The 16,256-nt window shown below is 57.4% G+C and overlaps 9 protein-coding genes across 9 annotated transcripts; 4 read left to right on the plus strand and 5 right to left on the minus strand.

The window, feature by feature from the left end:
• Positions 1 to 494: 494 nt before the first annotated feature.
• Positions 495 to 1,698, minus strand: MKK02DRAFT_34483 (uncharacterized protein; the record flags this gene model as incomplete). The annotated part of the gene is made up of 7 exons (XM_053088949.1): positions 495 to 567; positions 627 to 714; positions 771 to 971; positions 1,025 to 1,203; positions 1,263 to 1,387; positions 1,444 to 1,557; positions 1,669 to 1,698. The coding sequence occupies 7 exons, from the start codon at positions 1,696 to 1,698 to the stop codon at positions 495 to 497; spliced, it is 810 nt and encodes a 269-aa protein (XP_052943209.1).
• A 380-nt stretch (positions 1,699 to 2,078) lies between these two features.
• MKK02DRAFT_38088 (uncharacterized protein) lies at positions 2,079 to 3,722 on the plus strand (the record flags this gene model as incomplete). Its single annotated transcript, XM_053089920.1, has 6 exons — positions 2,079 to 2,403; positions 2,454 to 2,560; positions 2,614 to 2,693; positions 2,758 to 2,857; positions 2,946 to 3,242; positions 3,303 to 3,722. 6 exons carry the CDS (start codon positions 2,079 to 2,081, stop codon positions 3,720 to 3,722), a joined length of 1,329 nt encoding a protein of 442 aa, XP_052943210.1.
• Positions 3,723 to 4,204: 482 nt separating this feature from the next.
• MKK02DRAFT_28277 (uncharacterized protein) lies at positions 4,205 to 5,301 on the minus strand (the record flags this gene model as incomplete). Its single annotated transcript, XM_053087523.1, has 7 exons — positions 4,205 to 4,382; positions 4,429 to 4,521; positions 4,565 to 4,721; positions 4,768 to 4,987; positions 5,031 to 5,061; positions 5,146 to 5,171; positions 5,230 to 5,301. 7 exons carry the CDS (start codon positions 5,299 to 5,301, stop codon positions 4,205 to 4,207), a joined length of 777 nt encoding a protein of 258 aa, XP_052943211.1.
• A 726-nt stretch (positions 5,302 to 6,027) lies between these two features.
• On the plus strand, positions 6,028 to 8,973 carry MKK02DRAFT_17173 (ATP-dependent peptidase; the record flags this gene model as incomplete). Its single annotated transcript, XM_053085745.1, has 10 exons — positions 6,028 to 7,014; positions 7,117 to 7,312; positions 7,423 to 7,541; positions 7,599 to 7,743; positions 7,796 to 7,947; positions 7,997 to 8,063; positions 8,120 to 8,255; positions 8,314 to 8,375; positions 8,424 to 8,746; positions 8,803 to 8,973. 10 exons carry the CDS (start codon positions 6,028 to 6,030, stop codon positions 8,971 to 8,973), a joined length of 2,358 nt encoding a protein of 785 aa, XP_052943212.1.
• A 76-nt stretch (positions 8,974 to 9,049) lies between these two features.
• Positions 9,050 to 9,698, minus strand: MKK02DRAFT_38091 (uncharacterized protein; the record flags this gene model as incomplete). Its single annotated transcript, XM_053089921.1, has 2 exons — positions 9,050 to 9,324; positions 9,392 to 9,698. 2 exons carry the CDS (start codon positions 9,696 to 9,698, stop codon positions 9,050 to 9,052), a joined length of 582 nt encoding a protein of 193 aa, XP_052943213.1.
• Positions 9,699 to 10,163: 465 nt separating this feature from the next.
• Positions 10,164 to 11,339, plus strand: MKK02DRAFT_18074 (putative Trans-aconitate 3-methyltransferase; the record flags this gene model as incomplete). The annotated part of the gene is made up of 4 exons (XM_053085887.1): positions 10,164 to 10,219; positions 10,274 to 10,368; positions 10,430 to 10,710; positions 10,764 to 11,339. The coding sequence occupies 4 exons, from the start codon at positions 10,164 to 10,166 to the stop codon at positions 11,337 to 11,339; spliced, it is 1,008 nt and encodes a 335-aa protein (XP_052943214.1).
• A 206-nt stretch (positions 11,340 to 11,545) lies between these two features.
• MKK02DRAFT_18018 (nuclear protein DGCR14) lies at positions 11,546 to 13,768 on the plus strand (the record flags this gene model as incomplete). Its single annotated transcript, XM_053085880.1, has 3 exons — positions 11,546 to 11,656; positions 11,706 to 12,881; positions 12,926 to 13,768. 3 exons carry the CDS (start codon positions 11,546 to 11,548, stop codon positions 13,766 to 13,768), a joined length of 2,130 nt encoding a protein of 709 aa, XP_052943215.1.
• A 211-nt stretch (positions 13,769 to 13,979) lies between these two features.
• Positions 13,980 to 14,987, minus strand: MKK02DRAFT_38093 (uncharacterized protein; the record flags this gene model as incomplete). The annotated part of the gene is made up of 3 exons (XM_053089922.1): positions 13,980 to 14,203; positions 14,250 to 14,612; positions 14,738 to 14,987. The coding sequence occupies 3 exons, from the start codon at positions 14,985 to 14,987 to the stop codon at positions 13,980 to 13,982; spliced, it is 837 nt and encodes a 278-aa protein (XP_052943216.1).
• A 388-nt stretch (positions 14,988 to 15,375) lies between these two features.
• On the minus strand, positions 15,376 to 16,002 carry MKK02DRAFT_38094 (uncharacterized protein; the record flags this gene model as incomplete). The annotated part of the gene is made up of 1 exon (XM_053089923.1): positions 15,376 to 16,002. The coding sequence occupies one exon, from the start codon at positions 16,000 to 16,002 to the stop codon at positions 15,376 to 15,378; it is 627 nt and encodes a 208-aa protein (XP_052943217.1).
• Positions 16,003 to 16,256: the final 254 nt, after the last annotated feature.

Consider the following 16,256-nt stretch of genomic DNA (forward strand, 5'->3'; position numbering starts at 1 on the left):
ACATGCGCAATGCGGCGTATCTCCATCTGAGAAGCGGCTGGAAAAATCTGATTCTATGGTACGGACTTTGGCGGTGTTATCGCAACCTCTCATCTACGACTTTCGGCCTCGCTTGCCTGCTGCCCCTGATATCCCCTCTTGCGACATGTATGCGACTGGGCATGGGGCAACAACTCTACGACATCGCGTGGCATCGGGGCTTTGCGACTACCCCACGCGGGCTTCATGGCGGTATCGGTCTTGGTCGTTGGTCGAACGTTCAGGACGCGTAGCCGCGGTGCGCGTCTGCGATGACCTCCTGGGCTCCCAGCTCAGATCAACACATGCGTCGCCGCTCACAATGGCATGTCGTTATCATCACACATGCATGAGTTCCTATTCACAATTCATCGCCAACACGTTAGATACCCCTCAACATCAGGGTCTGCCTATCCCGCCTCCGCTCCCGACGGTCATGCGCCCGTGACCTCATCTTGATTCCGCCACTTAGCTGCTTAGCTGGAACCCTGAATGAGAGGAGCGCGCTCCTCGTCGTGCAGCGCGTTCCGGCCGCTGGCGATGGTGGTGCTGAGCTATCAGCTTGGTTTCGCCATGACACCGAGTCAGAGTCCTGGAAGGAAGCCTACTAGAGCGACTTGAGGATGGCAAACAGCGAGAGAATGAAGAAGGCCAACGCCGACCAGTGGATGAACTTGGAGCTCGTCTGATGGATGACTGAGTTGTCAGCTTCTTTGCCTCGTCTAATAACCTTCGAGAATTTCAAAGCTTACAGATGGCAAACAGAGCCCACGAGATGGCAGCCGCACCAGCAGCATCACCCTCGCGCGAAGCAAAGGCGTACGCGCAGCTGGTGGACGAGAGGAAGAGAAGGCCGAAGAAGACAAAGACCTTGGTCCAGATTCCGGCGTGGTGAGTGTGGGCGTTGACGCCGAACGCCTCGAAAGCGGAGAGCACAACGAGGACAATGGTCCCTGAAACGTCAGCTGGCTGCTCGGTAAGGACGAAATCAGAGTTGCGAGCTTACATCCGTGGAAGAGGGAGAAAGGGAGGTGGACGAAGAACTCCTCGCCGAGACCTTCGCGTGTCGAGTGGTTCTTCTTGACGACGTAGTAGATCTGGCTGACGGTGGCCGAGACGAGGAGCGAGAGGACAAAGGCGAGAATGTACCAGTGGCGCGCCCAGAAGAACACGTAGACAGCGTTGCTGAAGGGTCAGCTGAGGCACGGCCTTAAGGGGACACCGGCAGGGGCAGTCCAACTCACAACAAGCCGAGGAGGACAAAGCGCCAGCCAATAGAGTCAATCACGATAGCCTTGCCGCGCTCGGTGAACTGGTAGACCATGGTGCCGAGGAGGAGCAGGTGGATGAGGGACCACACATAGAACGCCTGACAGGTCAGCTCGGTCCCGGCCACGCGCATAGTTTCTGCACCTCAAAGCTCACATAGTAGCTCGGGGTGATGTAGGTGGTCTTGCTCGACCCGTACATGTCCTCTGGACCGGCAACACCGTAGACATTGGAGCCGAGGGAGAGGGCGAACACGACAATGTTCGCAATCTGCAGAGTGAGCCTTAGCGCTTGACAAAGGGAGGTGGTGGCGGCAGGGTGGGTCTGGCCAGGCCAGCCTCTCCAGGCAGCCCGGTGGACCAGAAGGAAATTTCTGCGTACCTTGAGGATGAGACCGTCAGTGAGCGCCATCTTGACTGAACTGCTGATGAGTATGGTATGAATGCAGAGGAGGGTGAAGTATGGAAGGTCAAAGGGGCAGGCTAGGGTTGTTGAGAAGCTAAGGTCCGTCCCGAAAAGCTTTGGCCTCGGAGCCGCCTCCTAAACTCAAACGACGCGTCATAGTCAGGGACCAGGCACAAAGGTACGGCACAGCGGCGATCACCGCCGTTTCAGCTGGCTGAGCCGACGTTGAGCCATCTTCTACGCGCCTCTTGCCCTCACTTTCACCACTGCAGCAAAAGGTAAAAGTCAAAGGAAGGTATGGGAAGCACACACAGACACAGCATCTCTCACCAGTAGATCGGGACATCTCACCATTGAATCTGACCTATACTGATGATCCACCTGCCATGAAGCCGCTGATCGCTCGCCTTCCGATCCTCCTCGCCCTCCTACCTCTCCTTCGATATGCAGCCGCCTCAGCTCCTCTGCCCTACCGGACGCCGCCTCCGCTTCGACGGCAAGACGCGTCCACTGTATCATCCAGCTTGCCACTCTTCCCCACAATCACAGCCTCTTCCGCCTCGCCAACCGAGCCGCCCACTCCATCGACATCTTCCGGCTCATCCCATGAGTTCATCATCACCAAAACACTCGAGGTGGCGGATAAGCCAATACCACTGGCAGCTACCGTGGGACTAATCATGCCCAATCCGTATGATGAGATCTTTGTCGGTGAGTACCGACTATCAGGTCCAAACATCCAGCTGGGAGCTGACAGATAGAGGTCGGATACAACCTCGGCTTTGTCGACGTCGTCCCTCGCCCAGCGCCAACTATTGGCGGATGGCTTCGACTAGTGAATCCACTTCTCATCTTGCCTGACTATGCTGTATGTCCCGTATCCTCCGAGACAAAGCTATCAACGTACTCGCTGACGGGAAGGTAAATGTCTTCCCAAACTCTGGAACAGCCGATCCAGGGTCGGCTCTGGCCATACCTCCAGCCTCTGGCGGTCTTTGTGGGTAAGCTACCTTTGTCACAGGCGAAGCCAGCATTCCCCCGAAAAATCACAAGCTGACGACATAGCGCCACGGGGGAAGACTACCCCGTCAGCTACCCGTTCATCTTCCACCGGCCCGGGTGGTACATGTTCGTCGTAAATCAGACCTTCATCCAGCCCACAGTCGTAAGTCCTGCCTACTCATTCATTGTGAAACTGTTTACTATATCATTCGCCTCTACATCTGACTCCGCTGGATCCCGCTGATATATAGACCAACTCAACCTGCGGCCTCCCCCTAGTCTCTCAAAAGTCCTTCTTCGCCACACACCTCCTCTCCCTCTCCCCCCTCCCGACCGGAGGACCTATCCCCCGAGCGCCTACCTCCACCTACACCCTCTTTGCAGGGCTGAGCACGAATCTTCCGGATGCTCTACCCCTCGAGGAGCATACCGTCAGCTCGACGGAGAAGCTGGGGATCGGACTGGGAGTCACGGGCGCGGTGTTGGCTTTTGCGGGATGTGTGGGGTTGGTGTTGTATGTCCGGAGCAGGCGGAAAGCTAAGCGCGAGGTGAGTGTCGTGTGCTGTCTGGACTTGAAGGAGGAAGGAGACGATCAGCTGATAGTATAGATCATAGCGTTCAACCGGTTGAAACCGCACGATCAGGCACAATTCCTCGCGGACAATCCGGATCATTTTCTTAATCCCTATAGGAAAGCAGGGAGAGCAGGGGTCGGTGGATGGGGAAGACCAGTAACGGGCTGGAGAGGGTGGGGGAGGTGGAACCAGGGGGGCGGGTCGACTGGATGGGGCGGAAGAGCCGGGCAGCCAGGTCAGCCGGGATGGGGCGGGGCGGATCTCGCCGGGCAGGGTGTGCAAGAGGGGTATGGATGGGGAGGTGTGCAAGAGGGGATGAGGCAGGTGTATAACGTGCCGTCGGGGCAGGCGGGCATGGGGGTCATGGGCGCACCAGGGCCAGGGCTGCTACCACTGCAGCAGCCGTTGATGGTTTGGCCGACGGGACAGCAGGGTGGGTATGGGTATAGGTAGAATTGTTCCACATACGAAAGCTAGTGTGCTTGTCTACTGCCTATGCTTGCCTATCAGACCACCTAATCTCAGCTCCACCATCCATAGCCTTGCATAGAGGATGTGCGTCGCGGAGTAGGGGATTTGGGTTTGTGGTGCCGTTGAACGTAAATGCTCCCCCCATCATGGCCAGGTTCAAAAGTTCAATCTTAGTTAGGTGTCAAAACCATTATATCACATAGCAAGCGATGATCACACAGATGCATACTAATGAAGATGACAACCGATAACAACACCACACGAGTCCCACGATGCTACTAGCACCGAGCCTTGCCGAGGCCCTTGGGCTTCTTGGGACTGGCTTTGACCCGGGGAACACCGCCTGCGCTGTGTCCTAAGACGTAGATCGCCTTCAGCTCATACGATTGAGACCACCCCGTAACGTTGGCTTTGGGATTTCTAAAATCAGATTCGATTTATTGAGTCAACCGAATGAACTGCACTCACGCCAAAGGGGAGTAACCCTGCCAGAACGGAACCGACTTGCTCGTACCGGTCGGCTTCCAAACCTTGATGCTGAATTGGATCAGTACATCCGGGTTGCCGTACAAGATCGACACGTCAGACATGGCGAAGGCGTTATCGAGGCCTTGGCGAGCATCGTAGATATGCGGGAACCAGCTGAATCGTCAACACATATCAACCAAATAAGGATGAACGGGCTTACTAAGAATTTTTGGCATTGTGGGCCTTGAGCATTGCGATCTTGTCCTCGTCGTCAAACTTGTGTGTAAAGGAGATCCGTCCCTTGGGCTCCTTACTGGCAAGTCAGCTGAGTACGGGTATTCGGCCGCAATACTCACGGGTAGATCCTAGCGCCAGGACCCATGATTCCTTCGACCACCTGCGCTGTATGCTTGACGGTGGCGTCGAAGTCATCATGATCCTTGAGACCTGTACGCTGACCGGCCGCGAAGGCGGTGTGCCCCGCCGTCCCCATAGCCGTCGAGTTCGCCCGGTCTTACCGCCAGCCGTGTTATCGCATCCGCGCGCTCTATACTCCCACACCGTCGCCGGACCAAGAGGATAGCCTGCGGAACGCGTCGCCGTCGGTACATGACGGTCTCGAGTCTGTAGTGTTCTTCACTCTCGGCATGATAGTCTTGCTGTATTCCAACATATCGACACCCCAAGGCGTCACCAACGGGAGTTACGGAACGATCGTCGGATTCCGCTTTGCAGAGGTTGATGGGGACGGCGCAAGCTCCTGTATCTCGGAGAGGGGACTTTATCGTGTGTTCATTATATGACGAAGTACGTAATCATCACGTAACAATAACGGCATCCCACAGAGGAAATGCTAGAGATCAGATTCGCTGACGATCCAGGTACATGACCAAGATATCCGCGTCCGCATTGACTCTCCTGCGAAGGAGGAACTCACGAAGTCTCAGAGTGTACGGGGCACGGCTGGATGATCAGCGGGGTTACTGGTAGACCGTGGGAACCTGCCTCATGAGAAACTCACAGAAGAATGTACGACTGGGCGACCTCGGCTCTGCTCTTCGTAAACACAGCAACATTTGACGGGGAGGGACATGGTGTGTTCGAGAAAGAAGTAGAAGAGGAGACGTGTCAAGGTGAAGCAAGACAAAGGGATCTGCTTCTTAAAAATTAGCTCTCGCCTTCGATGCATGACACGCACGGACCTCCACGTTGCCGTAACGTTTGACCACGATAACGATAACCCTCAGATTCAGGTGATCAAGGCAAAATGAGCCATTCGTACAACTCAAGATAAACTAATGCATAAGGAAAAACTGAAGAGACAGCAAGTTGTGGATTGAGTCTCAGACCATGTACGTCGAAAGAACGGAGGATTAAGAAGCGAAAATGAGCTTTAATTTGGGTACGAATAATATTGACGGTTTACAAGTGCCAGAGGAACCTGGCCATGAGCTCGTGCACGTGAGAGAGAACAATAGGCCTCAATCGGCTGACGTAACACGGCGGCGCACTGGCGATGTCGCATCGTGAATTTCGTATACCTCGATGGTCTTGCTTCACTTTCACCTCATACATCGCCAGAGCTAGACATTAGGTTGCTCATCGCCTAGGAGTGAACGGATAGACGCGCGTCTGCTGATCACATCCGTACACGCAGGAATGGCGTTCCGATCGCCTGCGCTCCTGCAGGAGCTGTTCGGGGGTGCACGATGTGCTACTTCCCTCCGAGCGGGGTTGTCATCAGGCAGGATAGGAGTCGCTTCTGGGTCACTGGGTCTAGGACATAATGTACGCTGAGTCGTACCTCTCTGTCGCTTGGATGACCCAAACACGCAAGGGGGAGCCAAAGCTTACAGCTCAGCGATCCATCATCACCGCGATCCGATCGCTTCCCTCCTCCTCCCCATCCTCGCCCCGTCGGCTCTTTAGCACCTCTCCTTCTCGACACGCCTCCCCTCCTCCAGTATCCACGCCGGTCTATCCCTCATCCGACGAAGCCCCCCTCACGGCCTTCCAATCGCGCATCGCCGCGCTCGAGACGTCCCTCTCCGCCGAGCCCGGATCGCTCGACGTCGAGAAGCACCTAGAGCTTCTGAAGGCTTTACTGGCCGAAGGGGAGGTAGCGGGTCTGGCGAGATGGTATGAGGTCTTGGCGCTGGGTTTGGACCCGGAAGGTGGGGAGGGAGCCGGAGATAAAGTGATCAAAGGGCTAGTGGGGGATGATCGGGCGTGGGCGGTGTATGTTGAGGCATTGGCCAAGCTGGGAAGGCTAGGCGAGGTCGCCGCGAAAGTCAGGAGGAGAGACTGGGTGGTAGAGCGCCTAGGACACGGGTTGAGCTTGGCGGGCACACCACCTGCGTCCTCGGAATCGGCATCGACATCACCATCTACCGCACCGGCTTCTACGGTTACAACATCATCGGACATTACTGCATCATCACCAGCACCTACATCAACGGCATCCCCACTATCTACCTCTCTTTTGTCGCAGATCACGTCCCCTTCGTCTTCTTCGTCCTCGTCGTCGTCAGCGGGCACCTCGCCAGCCTCAGCAAGCGGGACAGGCACCCCCCTCTCCCCGCTGTACGTCCAGCTCGCACCCCCGACCTCGCAATTTACACCCGCCAAGGCTTTCCGGTGGCTCTTAGGCGCCATGTTCTGGGCGTTCATCTTGTTGACGGTGTTCTCGATGGTCATGGAGAATACGGGGCTGTTGAAGGCGGGACCGGGACCGGTCGAGTTCGAGGCCGAGGAGGGGAAGGTGGTCAGGTTTAGCGATGTACATGGGTGCGAGGAGGCCAAGGCTGTGAGTGATCTCTACGAACTGGTGTAGGCGACAGGTGCGGGCTGTACTGTCAGGGAGGCGGCAGGAGCAGTCCCCCGGAAATAATATTTTGCTGACTAGCAGGAACTCGAGGAAGTCGTTGAGTTCCTTCGGAACCCCGACAAGTTCTCTACGCTCGGCGGGAAGCTACCTAAGGGTGTCCTTCTCACTGGGCCACCCGGTACCGGAAAGACCATGCTTGCTCGGGCCGTCGCTGGTGAAGCTGGCGTGCCGTTCTTGTTTGCCAGTGGAAGTCAATTCGACGAGATGTTTGTCGTGAGTATCCTTATCCGTCTTCACGTGCGAGAGCCTGGGCTGATTGTTCTAGGGTGTCGGAGGTCAGTTAGACATCGCGCAGCTGTGATCTAGAATCATCGAGACGACATGGAGCTGACGAAATAGCTAAACGTATCCGGGAACTCTTCGGATCAGCCAAGAAGAAGGCGCCAGCGATCGTCTTCATAGATGAACTTGATGCGATCGGTAGTAAGCGGAGCGCCAAGGACGCGGTGAGTTGATATGGATGACATCTGGGCTCGACCAGGACGCTCAGCTGACTTTTGCAGCACTACATGAAGCAAACTCTGAACCAGCTTTTGGTCGAATTGGACGGCTTCGAGCAGATGGAAGGCGTCATCATCATTGCGGCTACCAACTTCCCGGAGAGTCTTGATAAGGCCCTTACTCGACCGGGTCGATTTGATAGGCATGGTGAGCTAGCGGATCCTCTTTTGCCAGGGCCACCGAAGCTGACTGGCTCTAGTTGTGGTTGGTCTTCCTGATGTCCGCGGCCGAGTCGCTATCCTCAAACACCACATGGGCGAGGTCACGTACGATGTGGATGTCGACCCTAGTGTCATCGCCAGGGGATGTCCGGGAATGAGCGGTGCGGATCTGCAGAATCTGGTCAACCAGGTCGGTTCGCCTCCGCGGAGCCTGCGCACATTGAGCTGATACCTTACAGGCTGCCGTCAAAGCTTCGAGGGAAGGTCAGACGACCGTCCAGCTTAAGCACTTTGAGTGGGCAAAAGGTGAGCTGATGCCTCGGTGCTGCGCTTCTGAGCATGAGGTCATGGCGCTGATCAAGCAGACCGGATCCTCATGGGCGCCGAGCGGAGATCTCACTTTGTCACGGAAGAGTCCAAGCGGTCTACTGCGTACCACGAAGGCGGACATGCGCTTGTGGCTTTGCACACTCCGGGTGCTATGCCTCTGCATAAAGTGTGAGCTGCCTGCCTTCCAGGGATCGCTTTTCCTGGAGAGTAACAGCTGACTCTCTAGGACCATCATGCCCCGTGGTCAGGCTCTCGGTATCACCTTCCAGCTGCCCGAACAGGACAAGGGTAAGCTTTCGACAGCCTTCTCTTGGCATAATCGAGCTGACATTGCAGACTCGTACTCTCGCAAAGAATACTCTGCGATGATTGACGTCGCCCTCGGCGGACGCGCAGCCGAAGAGATGATCTTTGGACACGACGACGTCACGTCCGGCTGCTCCAGCGACCTCCAGCGCGCGACCGATGTCGCGACGCGCATGATCCGCTCGTATGGGTTTAGCGACAAGGTCGGGCTCGTTGCGCATGGGGACGACGAGAGTGTGTATCTGAGCGGGAAGAAGAAGGATGAGATTGAGGGGGAGATTAGGAGTTTCTTGGATAAAGGGATGGGAAGGGTCATGGGGTTGTTGAAGGAGAAGGAGGATGAGTTGCATACTGTGAGTTAATAGATAGGCGAAAGGACAATGAGCTGGGGTAGGAGCTGACGGAACAGTTGGCAAAGGCGCTGGTAGAGCACGAGACGCTCTCGCTGGACGAGGTGAGGACGGTGCTGAAGGGCGAAAAGCTGGATAGACCGGCGGTGAATCAGGGGGAGAAGCTGGTAGGGGAGAAGGAAAAGCTGGCAGGGGATGAGCCTACCGGACCGGTCGTAGACGGAATATAGACAATGCATAAGAGAAGTCCATCCAGCGTCCTCGCGCAGGCTGCCTATCTTTTCGACAGACAGCTCGAAATGCTCCTCATTCCTCCCCTTCCGCTTCGTTGAAGCTCAACATGCCCTTCCCCTTCTTCTTTTTCTTCTTCCCGCCGGCCTCCCCTATCTTGCCTTTCTTCTCCACATCCTCGTCGTCTTCTCCAGCTGCAGCACCTACCAACTTCCGTTTCGACGTGTTTGGTTTTGGGATGATCGGTTTTGACGACTTGGCCGTTATTGTAGATGGAGATGTTGGTCGTTTGGCTTTTGGGGTAGTGATGGATGTGGGAGGAGGTGGTGACTGAGAGGCTTTGCCTGCCGCTGCAGATGTCAGCCCCTGTCCAGTCTCTATTCCCGACCGACTACGCTACAGATAGACTCAACGAACCTTTTCTTCTTTCCCGCATGACCTCCTCAGCCGTCAAATGCCTCCCTTCCTTTAACACCACAACTTGCGGTCCCTCATCTCCGCCGCCTCCAAACTTGGCATCCCACTCATCCTCCTCTTCCTCCCCGTCCGATCCTCCAGCCCATTTCCCATCATTCGGCCGCTCTGGTAACGCTGCACGACCACCAGTACTCGATTCGCCCGCGCGTCGAGGCGGAGATTGGGGTTTGCCAAAATTTCTGAGGAAGGCAGGGGTTGCGGCCACGTAGGAGAGACCTTTGGTGTCGTTCTTGCTGTTGCCTCCCATCGCGAGTGAGTGTTGGGTAAGTAGAGGTAGAAGTATGAAGTATCACGATGAGAATGTGAATTCCAACTCGCGAGCTTTGCGCTCTTCCAATCTGCGTGCATTTCACTGAAGCCCTCGGCCGCGGCGTCTATCATAAGTCATGCTCGTCCTCCCTGTCGACCCGTCTGATCAATACGAGTACCGCTACATCTGCACCTTGCGCGAGTATCACCTAGACCATAGCCATACCATGCTTGAGATAAAGCCGAAGCTGCAATTAATACCACCGAAAGCCAGCGCCGATATCTCCGCCAATCGACTGTCTTGGCATTGGCGGCTTAACTCGGCTAATCGTCCGACCTTCCACTGTCCACATCGTACATCTGCTTCGCACCTTGCTATATAACGAGGGAGCCATGTAGCAGCACATGAGCCCATACGATTCTATCTTAACCTGTGCATACCTGTGAATATCGATTCAATATCATGACGAGCTTCGCTAAAGCCTCCTTCGATGTCGCGGGGTACCTTGCCTGTCGACCGTGAGTGCCTCTCCAGCTCAGCTCGGCGAGATCGACTTCTCGCTGACTCGCTAGCACATACCCACCTCGCCTATTTGATACCATATGCAAGTATCATGCGCTGAACGGCGGTCGCTTTGAGCGAGCTCTAGATGTAGGCTGTGGACCTGGTGCGTCTCGGCTCTTCTCAACTGTGGGTCCCCTTGTATGCGGGCCCTAGCTGACTCGCAGGCTTCGTCGCCCTCGCTCTAGCACCTCAATTCCGCAATGTCAAGGCTATCGACCCAGCCAAGAAGATGGTCGATATTGGCCTTCAGCCCAAAGATGCCAGCTTGCCTCGCATCGACTACGGCGTCGGCTCGGCCGAGGACCTCGGTGCTGCAGGAATCGGTCAGGGCAGGGACGGCGTGGACCTGGTCGTTGCCGGACAAGCTGCACACTGGTTTGACTACCCCAAGGTGTGGAGGGAGTTCTCGAAGAGCGTCAGGCCGGGCGGTACCGTTGCTTTCATCGTGAGTCCATGCTCAACCCTCTGCTCGTCTTGCAGCACAGCTGACTGAGTTAGGGCTACGCCGAGATGGTCTTTCCTCGTCTACCTCACCTGAGCCGGCTCATCGCACACCACTCCCGCTCCCCCGAAGCTCTCGGCAACTACTGGCAGCCCGGCCGGCGGATCGTCGAGGCTCATCTCGACCCCGTACCCTTCCCTATCACCCCTAGTCCATCCCAAACAATAACAGACCACCTCCCTCCACTCGAAGCAACCTTCGCTCATCCCAAGATCTCGAGTATCGCGGAGAAGGAGCTACCCAATCAAGGGGACGACTTTGACTTTTCGGCCTGGGACCCAGCGACGGCCATCCGGCTCAGGGCGGACGTCTCGGCCGAGGGCAAGGAGGAAGAATGGCTCATGAAGAAGACCTTCACCAAGTCGCAGCTGGAGGGGTACTTTCGGACCTGGTCGGCTCTCCACTCGTACCATGAGGAACATCCCGATGATCTGGCCAAGAAGGGCAAGGAGGGGGACATTGTGGATAGGGTGGTCAAGGAGATTTGGGCGGGTGTTGGGGAGGACACGAAGGAGATAGAGGCTGGCTGGCCATTGATACTGATGATGATCAAGAAGAAGGGCGAACAGTAGGCATGCATCGATCTCAATCTTGCTGCAGCTTCAGATATCACAGTACCCACCGCAGTCATCACCGGGTGGCGAAAGTGCAACATTCCTGTTGGACGCGCGGGGACCGCCGCCAGGCCCAGGCCAGACATCGCTGCAACCAAGGCTGCAACAGCGAGCTCTCATGTGCCTTGCATCTTGACCCTGCATCCATCAGAGAGGTTAGAGCGATGGACCCTCCGCCAGCCTCAACGTTCAGGCCAAGAACAGGTCCGGCCCCGAAGCTCATCGAAGGGCCTCGAGTCGGTCAACGGAGTTTGTACCAGCAGCGAGTCCTCGATGTATGTCCAGCCCCTCTCTCTGCAACACGAACCGCAGCTGATCATTTAGGAAGACACGTATACCGATGCCCTCTCCCACATCATCACTCGCGACTTCTTCCCAAACCTTCCTCATGTGCACGCTACCAACGCCTACCTTACCGCCTTGACGAATAACGACCCAGAACTCCTTTCTTCCTCGATCCGGCGGCTGGCCCAGCTCGCTCAGGAGAAGGAGGATGGAGTTGGGCGTATAGGACCTAGCGGTACGAGGGAGAAGGAGGAGCGCGAAGCTAAGGAGGCAAGGCGGCGCGAACTGGAGAATATGGGAACACCATACATCTCTGTTCCGGGAGGCGGGTCAAGGCGGGCGGCGCGGACGCCTATAGGGGCAAGAGGCTGGGACACGCCAGACGTCAGGGGAGAGTCATCAAGGCGGAGAGGGGAGGAGTTTGACGAGCTCGATGGCGCTGGCGAGACGCCTGGACCGTCTCAGCCAAAGAAGAAGCGGAAACAGCCTGCACCAGACACAGTCAGGGATGACCTCACCCTCGATGCGTTCCAGCGCAACTATACCTCGGAGGACAACGCGTCATTCGTCCAGATTGTCGATAAGGAGAATCAACAGCGCCGGGAGGATAGATGGGGATGGGCATGGGAGGTGGAGAGAAAGGCAAAGGAGAGGCGGCTGGAAGGGGAGGCGAGAAGAAAGATGATCCTCGATACTGCGACGAATGGAGAGTGGAGGGTCAATGCCGAGGGAAAGCGTCTGATAGGCGGTCTGGCCGAGGGAGGAAGGGACAGAGCAGAGGGAGAGGTGTGGAAGGAGGAGTTGAAGCTCGTCACTGGTGGCGAGGCGGACGCTGAGGTCGAGGGCGGAGCGGCATCATCAGCCCTTGTACCACATGCCTCGTCATCGACTTCGTCAGCACTCATCACCTCGAAAGACGCCGCCGGATCACAATCACGAGCAAGCACGGACAGTTACACCGAAGAGGCCATTCCCGCGGAAACGCCGCTTGGTCGAGCTCTCACCGCTGCCGGGCTCCCCACTACCGTCTTGGTGTCGAAGGAGGATGGCGCGTTGGTGCCCATGCGGGAAGTGACGAGCGGCGGAGGTGACGGTCGTGGACGCGGATTTGGCGATAAGGAAAGCAGGGAGTTGATTGAGCGGGTCATCATGGGAGACGAGGAGAGGGAACATTTGGGTATGGCCGGTAGCGGAGCCGATTTGTGGGGGTACAAGGTTAGCATTTCTCTCTCTGATGGTAGGTCACGCCTGATCAGCAGACCCGGAACAACTTTTACTTTGCCGCCGACGCAAATACGGATCCCTACCCCAAACCCCAAGCCAGCAAAGCAGCGCCTACCCGGTCAGCTCCTCCCGCTATATCACACGCCAACACTCGTCTGCCGGATGACGACGAGGTCGGACCCGCTAGTCGAGGGCGCACAAGCAGTACGCGGCGGGGAAGCAGTCCCGCCCGGAGTTGGGTCGCTGCTGCCGTCAAGGGCACACCGTACCATCCCGGCGGCAGCAGCGGCTCCGAGGATGGTATGCCTACCATCAACAACTATGCCCTCGTCGCCGCGGACCCGTCACCTGCGCCAGAAGACCTCCCATCCCTCCTTACATGGGGAACCCTCCTCGCGACCCCCAAAGCCCTGGACGGGAGTGACGACCCGCTCGATACCGGCCGGTCCTTCCGCCTTCCTGCCAATCAACGGCGAGACGAGATCGGCCGCCGGCTCGGCAACAAGGCGTCGAAGGATATGAATGAGCGTGCCAAGGGCTACACACCAAGGCCGAGCGGATCGTCCCTCTCCTCCACGCTCAAAGCGGCTGCGGACCGCTCCCGAGGCGTTCGGATGGCCACTCCGGGAGGTATGGGCCAGATGCTCCCGCCGTCGAGCACACCAAAGAGGGATCATCTGACCCCGGCGGGGAAGAGGTTGTTGGAGCGTAGTCTGGGAAGGAGCCCTATGACGACGTCGGGAAGTAAAGTAGGGGCGAGCGGGCGGAATCGAGGCGCAGCGATGGAAGTGGGGAGTGGGTGGGGTATGGCATCGGGCGGGAAGGGCAAGAAGGTCGGGGAGATGAGCTGGACGCCGAGTCCCGGGCACAGGCGGTAATTAGTGATCGGAGCAAGTTGTACTTTATCACTTATGTAGCATTTATTGGCTCCGCATCAAGGCTATGAGATTTGCTCAGACATGTCACAGTGCAGCATGTTTACATCACAGTTGGAGCCCCTATACACAACATGATTATGGTAGTTTGACTAGCTGCGATAGATTACAGTACATAGATCTCACATCTCCATTTTCGCATCCTGCAGGTCCCTCAGACTCTACCCTCCCGCATCCTCCTATGGCCCCTACCCAACCTCCCATCAATCGCGGACGCCTGCCCTCCCTCCATGTACCCAAACGCGTCACGGTAGCCATTCCCATTGATGGGCTCCTGACGGCCGTCGTATCGGGTCGCACCGGACGACATCCCGCCGGACTTGAGGCGAGGGTACGGCGTGTCCATATCGGCCTGGATCATCCGTCCTGCGTTGCTCGCTGAATGTCAGCCTCGTCTCGTCACAGCTAGAGAAAGAGGACGTACCGCCATCGTATCTCGCCCGAGGCATGTCGTTCGGATTCCCCCACGCACTTTGGCTGAGACTCAGCGCCTGGCTGCCCGCGACGCTCCCGGGTGACCGGGGTGGATTGGGCGAGTGCGAGTGCGGCTGGGCATGCGAGCGTCGGGTCGGCGATTGCTGCTGCTTCTGCCGAGTCGGGGATCGGTGGTATTGCGTCGGAGCTTGCGACTGCTGGTACTGCGTCGGGGCATACTGCGAAGCAGCGTGGGACTGCTGGTATGCGCCAGCGCCGAGACTCTGTGGAGGTGCGGAGGCCTGAGAGGACTGGGGAAGTTGATCAGGCTTGACACCCGCGGGGAGGTAGCCTGGGGGTGGACCCGCGAGCTCTGTACGTGTCAGCTGAAGCTAGTGTAAGGTCGTAGGGTCGAAGGACAAAGGACAGCAGCGGAGTAGCCTTCATAGATGGCGTGCTTGGCATCTTCGCCACTGAAAGGGAGAGAACCTAACTCACCTCTGCCCTCGAGGTAGCCGTAATGCCCCAGCCTGCCAGCCTTCATCTTTCCCGCGTCAAACGCCTTGAGGTCGGCTCCTCCGCTCATACTCCCCATCGGCATCTGCTGAGACTGGGCGCTGACCATAGATGGGGCACCGGACGGAGCTTGCGGGAACCCTGGCTGACCCATCATCCCCTGCCCCATCCCAGCGGCCATGTACGGGTTGTAGCCTCCTTGATTCGGTATCTGCCCATGCTGCATGCCCATTTGACTGCGCGAGCGAACCGAAGCGGGCGGGCGAGCGGGTGGTGTGCGCGCAGATCGGGATGTGGAGCGAATAGGAGGCGAAGGAAGAGGAATGGAGGGTTCCGAAGGCGGGACAGCGAGTTTGCGGTCGGGCCGAGGGGTAGGTGGGCGACGATGAGGGCGTGTAATGATGAGTGATGTATGCGGGGTGGAGGAGTGAGAGGAGGAGATGTTGTATCAGCTATAGCTCTAGTGGGATGAAGGGCAATGGCAGGGGTGGTAGGTGGGAATCGGGTCTCGAGATCCATCTCGAACGCCCCGCCCGACAAGGCGCATCCTTTCAGCTCCCCCGCATGCCCCAGCAGCACCATTGTGGGTTGACCCCACCAAGAGATGGGTGTGGCGGTGCTCAGCGAAACCACGACTTGTGTGAGGACAGAAAACAGGGGGCCAAGTGGCAGATGAACAAAAGCAAAGAGTAGAGGGAGAAGAAGGACAAGACCAACCCCATCATACCGCCCATCCCAGGATTCATGCCCATGCCCATGCCCTGAGCGCCCATCCCGCCCATTCCCATTCCTAGCATTGCCCCCATACCTCCGCCCATACCCATCTGACCCATGCCCTGCATGCCAGGCATACCACCCATGCTCATTCCTCCCATTCCTCCCATACCCATTCCGCCATATCCTCCCATCTGACCCATCTGACCTATGCCTCCCATACCTCCCAGACCCATGCCACCCGCCCGAGTACCCATAGGCATCCCCATCATGCTCATCTGCGGCATCTGCCCCATCTGACCCATTCCCTGCTGACCGCCACCCAGCCCAAAGCCCACACCGCCATGATCAATCCGACCATGAGGGTTGGGCTGAGGATACATGCCCATGCCGCCCATACCACCCATCCCCTGTCCGGCCGTCCCCATCTGGCCCATGCAGCCCATACCCATCCCGCCCATTGCACCCATGCCCATCTCCCCGCCGGGCAGATCGGCATGGTGGTGCGGTGGTGTCATTCCCCAGTGGACCATCTTGCGCAGATCTTAAGTCTTGGGAGAGAGGGGGGATGAGGGCCAAAATAATGGAGAAGCGGGCAAAGAGGGAAAGATGAAGCAGCCCAAGCCAAGATTCAAGAGTAAAAGAGAAGAGAAGGGCGCCGCTTCGTTCATCGCCGGATGCGACTGAGCCGAGAGAAAGGGAGAGAAGGTGTAGGGCAGGGCCGAAAGGGGTTGACAGCTACCAGGGGCAAAGGACGGCCGAAATCGGTCAAAGAAACGGGAGGAAA

Source organism: Dioszegia hungarica (genome assembly GCF_025882075.1).
Source record: "Dioszegia hungarica strain PDD-24b-2 chromosome Unknown MKK02contig_16, whole genome shotgun sequence".
NCBI lineage: Eukaryota > Fungi > Basidiomycota > Tremellomycetes > Tremellales > Bulleribasidiaceae > Dioszegia > Dioszegia hungarica.